The sequence below is a fragment of the Schistocerca americana genome, chromosome 2 (assembly GCF_021461395.2).
Source record: "Schistocerca americana isolate TAMUIC-IGC-003095 chromosome 2, iqSchAmer2.1, whole genome shotgun sequence".
Classification (NCBI taxonomy): Eukaryota; Metazoa; Arthropoda; class Insecta; order Orthoptera; family Acrididae; genus Schistocerca; species Schistocerca americana.
Window position 1 is genome coordinate 205,876,852 of NC_060120.1, and position 10,541 is coordinate 205,887,392.

General features: G+C 43.7%; 1 protein-coding gene across 1 annotated transcript in view; it reads right to left on the reverse strand.

Annotated features, from left to right (window-relative positions):
- Positions 1-8,862, reverse strand: part of LOC124596449 (juvenile hormone acid O-methyltransferase-like) — a 66,141-nt gene extending 57,279 nt beyond the window's left edge. Inside the window, exons 1-3 of the mRNA XM_047135583.1 lie at positions 8,838-8,862; positions 6,546-6,774; positions 1,924-2,144 (exon numbers count right to left, since the gene is read on the reverse strand). Of these exons, the coding sequence (XP_046991539.1) occupies positions 1,924-2,144; positions 6,546-6,698 (374 nt within the window). The 5' untranslated portion in view covers positions 6,699-6,774; positions 8,838-8,862. The remainder of the gene's footprint in view (positions 1-1,923; positions 2,145-6,545; positions 6,775-8,837) is intronic.
- Between the last annotated feature and the right edge of the window lie 1,679 nt (positions 8,863-10,541).

Sequence of the window (10,541 nt, forward strand, 5' to 3'; positions counted from 1 at the left end):
AGTTAAATTAACGGCGCACTTAGCGAAGAGGGACACAACATCACAAGCCCTTCAGAAAATTTAAAAATATTCCATAAGAAAGAAAAAGGCCACATTTTGAATATGTTAGAGAGAGTAAACGAAAACGCACAATTCACGTTGAATAACCAGTTGAAATTAAAGCACCACATCATTCTGTCTAATTTTGATTGTTTGTATGATTTAGTTTTAGAACGTAATAAAATTATGTATTATTCTCGTGTGTAAAGGCATCGGCCCAGCGCTCCTAGCCATGAGTACATGACGTCACACCGTCCACATCGAGGCCCACGAGAAAGACAGGCCGCAGCGCGTACGTCACGAAGGTAGGCCTGAACTCGTTCGCTCGCTCAGCTCAGCAGACAAAATGCGTTCCTAGACCTGTTAACTTGCAGCTTGGTGTGAACACACTAATGAGAATTGCATCTTCTACTGGAATTTGCTATTATGTAGTCCTACTGATTTCGAATCCTGCCTCGGGCATAGATGTGTGTGATGTCCTTAGGTTAGTTAGGTTTAAGTAGTTCTAAGTTCTAGGGGACTGATGACCACAGATGTTAAGTCCCATAGTGCTCAGAGCCATTTGAACCAAGTCCTACTGATTAACAGTACTACAACAAAATGTAATTTAAGACTAGTACTTGATATAAATGTGTATCGCATTTAGTCTCTTCTGCTTAACAGTCCTCATTTCATACAAGAAGTGGTTCCTTATGCAGCTGATAATCATTTTGGCATTATTTTAATTTTATTGTACCCCAGTACAGCCGTAGTGGACTTCCTGTCATTGTAGGACTAATAACAGTAATAATCCATAACAGCGGATTCCAGCAAAAGATGCAATTCTCGTTAGTACGTACACATTTAGTTACCAGTTAACAGACGTATAAACGTAGTTTTCGTCTGCTGAGTTGAGTGAGCGAGCGAGCGCACGCCTACATTCGTGACGTACGCGCCGCGACCTGTCTTTCTTCTGGGCCTCGGTCCACATGGATAGCTTCCGTTCCGGCAGCCAACTAGTCTCTCCTTGTCGGTCATGCAGGGCGCTTTTGCTTTATCCTACACCGACCTGCCCTTCTGTCACACTGCTAAGACACTGTCACCTGGCACTTATCACACAGTAATCTGCGTAGTGTCGTGACAAATCATGTTAGTAGTGACAATTTTTTAACGCTAAACCGTCCCTTTTTTAAAAAATTTTAGCGTCCACTCACTATAAAATATTTTCTTTCGTCTTTTTTGATGCAGGCAAATTTTAAGAAATGAAGGTACGCCATATGACGATATTCACTGAATAGTAAATCCTTACTAGGAGCGACCGGTATGCCTGCAATCTTTTTAAGTTGTGACTATACTTTTGACATTCGTTTACTAATTTTAACATCCACATTATATGGTGACGCTGTACTTTGTTTTTACCGCGTATGTTGCACCTGACGATGAGGCTTTAGGCAGAGAAACCCATTGTGCTTCAATGAAAATCAATTTAACCAACTGTTAGCGGACTTCTGCCTAACGCCATGTCATTCAAAAGCTGAGGTTGGCCTGAATATAAAATAGTTTATTTCTATTTTAAACAGTGTCCTTTACCCTTTGACGTGCCCTCGTAGTTGCATGGTGCTCTGTGACTTCGTTTTAATACATAACACATTCTTCTGCCAGTCTGACAACAAGTCTTACATAATCTAGTTTTGTCTGTACCATAAGATATACATATCGATAAACTTAAAATATTATTGGAGAAAATGTATGATTGATTGTTATTGTATTTCTTATTCGTGGAAGTACCACAACAGCAATCCATAGCTAGAGTGATCAAGTGTAACCCCCTTGCATTACAATTGGAGAAATAAGGCAGGCCAGCTGTTGTACGGTATGGGATAGTGCGACAAACTGAGAACACACCTGTTGTCGGGCACCCAATGCAGCAGCAGCAAACAGAACACCTTGCCGAAGGGCGCGTACTGCCACACGGCGGAGTTCTCCAGGTCGGGCTGAACCACGTCTAGCTGCTCGTACGTGATGGTGCCTGGCAGCGCGTTGTGCTGCCTGCAGAACTCCAGCATCTTTGTGCTGATGTCGCAGGCCACCAGCTTCGTGCCCGGTGGCAGCCGTGGAGCTAAAACCTGCCAGTGCAGAAATATACTTTCTGATTTGCTCTTCTAAGCTATACAGCATATAAAGTTAATCAGTGCTTCCGTTTCTTTGAAGAGGCAAAGCGATCCACAGGTATTGCAGATCATTGATACAACCGTGCTGTGCAATTTCCAGACATGTCGAATATTGAGAAAAGAGGAGGGTGATGAAAGAGGCCACAGTTGTCGAATGGAGAGCACGGTGCAGATTACAGAGCGTCCAGTCCGTGTGTCGTGGTCTGGTACATGGGGGCGGCTCGCCGCGCTGTCCGCGGAACATAGCTCACCGCACCAGCTAAAGTCCGTACAGGGCGGTCGGGAACGGCCTGAAAAGCTTGTAAGGATGTTGCAGGGTAGTTTACACTGGGAAATTATTACTAATCGTTTCTGATTTTGTTATTATTGAAGTTAGCTAGACAAATAGTTGAACGCGTGAATTGAAGCAGTGTACCGGAGAAGCTGTTGCCAAATATGTTCTTCCTTCGTTTCCTCAGACAGCACAAATGTTGCTTCTACTCACCTAGATTAAATTTGTAACTTCCGGAAAACGAACATTTTAGCTGGTGATGTGCATTTGAAGAAGTGGTAATTCACGGACTAACAGGTGTCTGTGCATTACCGCACTTTTGCCCGTGCAAGTGCTTCTATTGCTAATTAAATCGGACTTGCCGCAACGTATCAATTTTGTTCTCAACAATTATATCTCAGTACAACCTACCCTGCAACACCCCTACAAGCTTTTCAGACTGTTTATGACCTCCCTGTAGAGCCTGCGTCAACTGGAAGGTAGTTCAGGTGGCGCACCATCAACCGGTGTCTATTTGAAATCCCGCCGGTATCGTGGAAACTCCATGGGTTGTGGCCGGCTCCTGCATACGTAGGGTGAGCTTGTCGGGTCCACGTCTTCAGCAAGCGTTCAACGCTGGTGTGAGGAACATCGGCTGCGTTTAAGCTTTATTGGAGCTGGATTTGTTTCCAGATTTGTGTGTCCTTGTGTCAGAACATTGCTCATAAACTGATGAAAACACAATGTACTTACAGTTCGTTTCTTTTTAAGGTTCCTTACTTCAGTCGGTAAAAATCGAACCCCTGCTGGATTACTTTATTGTCAGTCCATCTGTCTCTCCAATTGTCAAAAACCCATTTTCTCAGGAACGAGTAAACGTATCAAGCTTAAATTTATGCCACATGCTATTATCTACTGTCCCTTGACGGAGTAAGAAAGTGAAGCTTCCAAGACAGTGAAATCACGAGGTACGGCCATTTATGACATATTTTGACACTCGAAAGCTCACTCATCAAAACTATAGTTACTTCCCGTTCACCTAGAATCATGAATTTTGGCATGAAGCAAGATTTCACAGTTTATGTAAATTTGTAATTGTATCACACGAAAAAATATCTTTTTGTCATTTGAAATCCGACTTCAGACTTGAAATTAAAACATTTTCGAACGCCTTGCAATTCCTGGGACCAATACTTTGTCAGTATCATTGTTGATAACAGGTTGATAAGTTGTCGAGATTCTAGATTTCCGATATGGGTGAACTGTCTGTATAAATAATGAAGTTTGTATGGAACCCTCACAGCGCGAGACCTAAACGCAAAGGCCAATGTTTCGTTGTACTGGAAGTTAAAAAATCGTACCGTATATTGAAAGGTGGCAATATGGACTAAAACAAGAAAAAAAAAACCAGTATACATGGGCTATAAAATGTATACCTTAAGTGCTATGAGCATTTGTTCACATAGGCTCGTGTGAAACAAATTTTTACACTGAACAAATGGTCACAGCTCTTAATATATACGTTTTAGAAGCCATGTTTACTGGATATTTTTGTCTTGGTTTGGACCACACTATCGCTTCTAAAAAAAAAAAACTCCGTCCGCACAGGCCTTGGAAGGCCCAAAGGTACCGACCGGCCGCCGTGTCATCGTCATCCCACAGGCGTCACTGAATGAGGATATGGAGGGGCACGTGGTCAGCACACCGCTCTCCCGGCCGTAAGTCGGTTTACGAGACCGGCGCCGCTACTCCTCAATCAAGTAGCTCCTCACTTAGCCTCACGAGGGCTGATTGCACCCCGCTTGCCAACAGCGCTCGGCAGACGGGATGGTCAGCCATCCAAGTGTTACCACAGCCCGAAAGCGCTTCACTTCGGTGATCTGAGGGGAACAGGTGTTACCACTGCGACAAGGCCGTTGGCATCGCCTCTCAAATTATGGGATAATTTTTAACACCTTGCATAAATAATCCATGCTTAATCGTGAGCATCGTGTTTTTTCTTGCTTTCGAAAAGGATATATCGATCTGTTAGATACTACACAATGTAAAATTCCAGCTAGAAAGTAACAGTACTGTGAAGTAGATAGTTGATACTGTATAGCGGAGGTGCCGAATCGAAGATAGGCACAACAAAAGGACTGTCAGAAAATGAGCTTTCGGCCAACAGGGCCTTCAAAGAAAATAGTCGGTGATTATGATCATGTGTGTGTGAGTTGCGGTTGCCAGTGTCTATTATCAACGAAGGCCTTGTTAGCCGAAAGCTCTTTTTGTTGTGGCTGTCTGCAACTCACTATCTCCGCAATATGGTGACTAGCAACTATCCTTCTCTTGTTAATTATTATAGGTGCCCGAAATTTGGTGCACCTGTTGTGTACCAGGTCGTACTGTAAATCAGGAGATGAAGAAGGATTATGCAAGTAGAATAGAAATCCCACAGCAAGTCTAAAATCTATTGTCGTACGTAGGACGTTATGTATAGCTTTCTTTACTAAAATTCATGAATGGGTGTGATAAATGTAAAGCCCTTGTTGCTGCTGGTGATGAGTTACCTGTGAGCGGGATGGACAGACATTATCTCATTTACTCAGTATGTGCAGCGGCGCATTAAAGCTACCATTTACTGGTAGTCTGGCATATCAAATTGTTGTTGAAGGAGAAGATAGTGAAGTAGCTGTAACAGTGGCAGTGCACCACAGCCCACGGATAAGCAATTACACCGCGATTCGAATATGTTCATAGGTAGTAATGTACAATATTGCTTCGTCTTAAGGATTATCCACACTACAAATCGCTGCATCAAGAATTGCATGGCGCCGATTTCCGTAACCGGGTAGTGGTTTGTAAATGGACACGTCAACAAATGCAATCGACTCCAAGTTATCTGCCGAGAAACTATTTTCCAGTGAGTCTACATTCACAAACCATGGTTGCCTTAATCGGGATAATATGCATTACTGGAGTGAATACAATCCCCATTGGTTACAACAAGTTGACCATCAGCGTCCTTGGTCGGTTAACATATCTTGTGGCGTCGTAGGAAACAAACTCATTAGTCCGTATCTTATCGACGGCACGTTGAAGTGGCACAAACAGGAACTACCGGTACAACTGTAAGACGTTGTTTCCGACGTTCGACAACGTATGTGGTTTCAGCATGACAGTTCCCGGGGCATTATGTAATTGGAGCACCGGAGCTATTAAATCGTGTTTACACTGGTCGGTGGATCTGGAGAAGTGGCCCTGTTTATAGTTCTGCTAGGTCGCCGGATTTGATGTCACTGGATTTCTTCCTTTGGGGATGTGCAAAAGATGAAGTGCAGCAGCAAGTGCCAACAGGCAGTAAAGATATGGGCGACAGCATCGGAAACGGCGATGCTGCTATTCCCGCATCTATGCTTCTGTCCTGTTTACGATCATTTGGAAAGTGGATCATTAAGTGTACTGGAGATGGTGATACTACTTTTGAACACTTACTCGAAATGGAAAAGGAGAGTAGAGTTCGTCGCGAGCCATGGCCACAGTGCCGCGTCAAGTACTCCCCTGTTCGATGTGTCGGAGGAATACGACGAAGCGAATGGGGTTCCAAGTAAAAGTTACGAAATACTGGCCTGCCCCAACTTCACAGCATGGAGGTGCGGTCCCAATGCCTTTCAAGGGCCACTGAGTATCATATCATAAATTGCGATGGGGTACCCATTTGTGTTCCTCTGATTACAGCGTCATCTGTGGCGAAAGGAAGGAAATGCTTCAGACAAAAGTATATAGATTTGGCCGTAGAATCGTAATCTGCAATAAAAAACGGGCGTTCCCATTGAAGATTTCAAAGTCACCCATACCAGCCACGCACGGGGTTGGGTGGCGGGTTGAGTTTGATATCATTGAGTGTCCCCCTCCGAGCAAGCAAATTGGAATTTGAACTTTTTTTGGTCCGAAGTGTAGTTTCAAGATACTACAGTGTCTTCTGTTAAAATGAACACTCTGTGTACCTCCTTTTCTCGGTGGTCCTAGATATCCAAGAGCGACGGTACTTTTCAGAATACATCGGAGTTGCTTAGTCGTCGATTTCTCTGATGGAGCAGTAACGTGACTGGAAGTGAAGAACCCACCTTCCTGGCGACGTCACCGGGCCCGCAGCCAATGTCGAGCACCGGCAGCGGCTGCCTCGGCCATGTGAGGACCGGCCACAGCTCGTCAACCTGTTTGGCGGCCAGCAGCGTGAGGGGAGCACACCCGAGGTTGTACAAGTCCGGCTTATCCATGCTGGTGTACACTTCTTGCTCAGCCAAGCTGGTTAGAAGTCTATCCTCCTCACAGCCAGGAACAAGATGCTGATGCCTGGAAGAAAAACGTTTTTAGAGAAACCCCCCTCCACATCGGATACAGTTTAATGGGAAGGTGGACGTTAACCGTTTGCCGTTAGAGACGGAATACTAGTCAGTTTCTGGAAGAGGTTTTTAAACAAGGCCGAAGGAAACTGACTACTGCTTCCCAGCTATTTACGCGTTAATGAAGTTTATCGTAAATAATATACCTCATTTTTCAAACCGACAGTTCGCTCCATGGGAACAATTTTATGTATCTTTACAAAAATTTCAGGTCACCTACTCCGGTCCAGAAAGGTGTCCATTATTCAGAAGCACACATTAACAATATACTTCCAGCAGCCATAACAAGTTCAGTTTAAGAAGATCCTAAGGGGTTTATTGGTGACCCACTCCTTCTATTTCATTCCTGAATTTCTTACTAGAACCGTTTGATGGACACTTCGTATATATTAATAACATCAAATAAGACGAGCTTTTCGTAAAATAAGACTTCTGTACATCTCCAGACCCGTAATGTGATCAGTATAAGTAAGTGTTGTGAACCGATATTGTCTTTGGTGGTGCACGGTTAGAACAGCCTGAAAATTATAATATACACCACAGTGTACCGTACGAGTACGTTTAGATGTTTCGTGACAAGTTGGTTACTAATAGCATACAGATTAGAATACGAGTTGCTGTTTCCCTTTTTCTGTGTATCTCAACGGCGCTGGGTTCATAATCATTTGCAAAACGTCACTGGTGGATGAAACCGGTTTTAGCGTTCAAAAACATAGTTAAACTAATGCCGTGGTATGTTTCCAATTGTTTACAAAATGCGGATACCATAGATACTCGTGTTGAAATGTAATCCTTAAATGCACGTAATTTAACTTCCAATAGATTTTTCCTGTGTTTTTGTATGATTTTTATACGATAACTTTAATCATGCTACCGTGCACGCCGTTGTGCTCTCTAGCAGATGTGCATTTGTCTCTATGTTAAATAGTAGCATCATAGACCGCACAGTAATTTTTATGACACTGTACATGTTTGTATTACATCTGACGAGTTACTCAGTGTAACGAAACTCTGATGCTATGCTCATTCATTTTCTTTTCTTTTTATAGGGTAAATATTGTTAGTACGTAGAAGTATTTGCGAACAATATTTTTTCTGTCTATTTTAAATATGAAAGTCATGAGTTAGCAATCGAGACAGAGCATCTTTTTATGAATGTGCGATCAAGACAAATTTTATATTAAAAATCAAGATAAAGTACTCCAGAAACTTTGATCGTGTCAGGTTTCATAGAAATGTAGTTAACGTCCCTTCGAGGGTTCTAGTCTAAATGTCATCAAGTGTCTGGCCATTCGTTATCTGGTGGTGATGATGGGTTGACGGGGGAGGAGAGAACCTGCATCCGTAAGTATTAGTTCTAAGTGGCATGTAAGTTGCTCCTACATAGACTAGTATCATTTGTGGTCGTTCCTTGTGACTGTCGGAAGAAAGCTTTTGGTTGTTTCTTTAATGGAAATTTAAAATAACTCGACGGGTTAAATGAACAGCGCAGTTCGCGCCAACGTGTACTGAGACCCACCATTTACTTTGGCAAATTTGTTACAAAAACACGATGGCACGTTAGCATTGCGTCCACCAGAAGAAAATTAACATCTGCCTCTCATTTTTTTTCATGTGGCGCTCACACGAGCTTCTAATCGCTGGTGAAGAATACCTGACAAGAAAATATGAAGATTAAACGCTACATAAAAGCACGAAACCTAAGGGAAGGTGTTTTATCGCAACTTGGGGAGTTCTGATGCAGTACAATAGCTGTAAGAGAACACTATATCATTAGGCTGGTGACAGAAATGCAAGCGACTACAAATCTATGCAGCCAAGACGAACCCATTTCTGTTAATACTATTGAACTTTCTCACTCAAACTGTTCTGGATTGTTGGCCGCATTGTCAATACATAAACTGTCCGACGTTTCGGCCACTATTGTAGACGGCCTGTCTCAGGGCTTTATGCTGAGCTACACTGCTTAATAAGAGAGACATTAGATAGCGGACAGCGCGCAAAGCGACTTACACGTGCGAGCGGGGCACCGCGGTGGTCGTACGCACACTTAGCGCGGGCACGCCGCTGCCCACACCTGATAACGAGTACGCAGTGCTACGTCACAACTACCGTCCGTTTCTGATTCGCCTGTTTCCACCAATGGCAAGACGTAATCTAAACACCAGTCACAAACGTCTCTACCCACCAATAACGGACGCCTAACACCCCCTCTGCCCACAAGCGCCCCATCAAATTACGTAAGGCAGCTTCCTACGCTGCTATATAAGATATAAAGTCTCTCACATTCAACAGTGTAGCTCAGTACAAAGCCCCGAGGAAGATCGTTTGCAGTAGCGGCTGAAACGTCGCACAGTTTTATATATTGACAATGCTGTCCACAGCGCAAGAGAATTTTATTGAGAGTGACAGCAGCCGCAGAAACCTACGCTTACACTATTGAACTCTTTTTTAATTTGTTTATTAAAATGTCCATACGCTACTGAATGCCACTGGCACAAATAGTGAGTCTAGACTGTCAGCTCAGCACCCAGGGAATTTCATAACAGTTAATGTCTCTAGACTAACACGAGAGTCCCTACTCAGTGTACTCGTCACTGTCACATTATGCGCCTGGGGTGAAAAAGCTCATAATCAGTCAAGTTAAATTACAAATTAAGCGCATTATTCGAGATTTTTCGAGTGTCGTTCACTCACGACAGTAAAAAGCGCTGCCTCTTCGTTAAACCACTAATAAATCCATTTCCCGAGGGTTGCGACTCATGAAAAGTTACGAAGTTCTAACCAGCAATTACTACTTAATAACAGCGCAAGTTCTCATAACCGGAGGGAGGAAAGTTAAACCCATTAAATATTTTCGTAGACTGAATTAGGACACTTAAAAATTTACGGGCGCTGAGAGCACACACATCTAAGACAGGGTGTCATCCGGGAATGTGCTGTTGAGTGGCCACGCGAACCGACTGGATCCTACACAGTTCGTGGTCGCAAACTGAAAGTTCCACTGCATTTTTTTTTTTATTACGCAAAGGGTAGAGCCCGTCTACGCCCTCAATGACGTGGTGACCATCTCATAAAATCTACTGTCACCTCCATATTTGTCAGTTACTAACCGAGTACTTCATGGAATATGGGGCTGGGCAAGATTATCCACTAATACGGTCGCATCGAGGAGATAGATGGTGGATGAAAAGCGAGCGAAGGGCAGTGTTTTCAAGGGCAGAGGGAAAAAATGTGCCAAGGCAAGCGTCAAGAGTCTGCGATTGTCTGGTAGGATAATAAGAGCAGTAGCGAGCTGCTTGCTATCTGTGACAGAACATATGAGGATAGGGTGGCCTTTAGTTTTGGGTATCGTGTAATGCCCGGCACCGTTGTCATAGCTTAGGTCGCCGTAAAGAATGTTCGAGAAGGGGTAGCGCTGGGGCTGGGCACCTGCGAGGTATCCTGGGCCAGCTGCAGCGTCTGGCTCTGTGACAGGCCAAGACTGTCATATAAGTGGTCGAATGCTCGTAAATCGAAGACGGTGTAAGGGCTGTGGTTGGGTTTTATTTTGTTTTAGTGTGCAGATCAGCTCCCCTGCGTTGCCGCTTGGTCGGCTAGTTAACACCTGGCGGTACCAGTTAATTTTGCTGTGCTGCAGGGATTTACCAGTGGTTGTCATGTTTATGTGTTAGTGTTATCCATAGGCAGTTAAGTGCCCCCAAGTAGTAGTGTTCC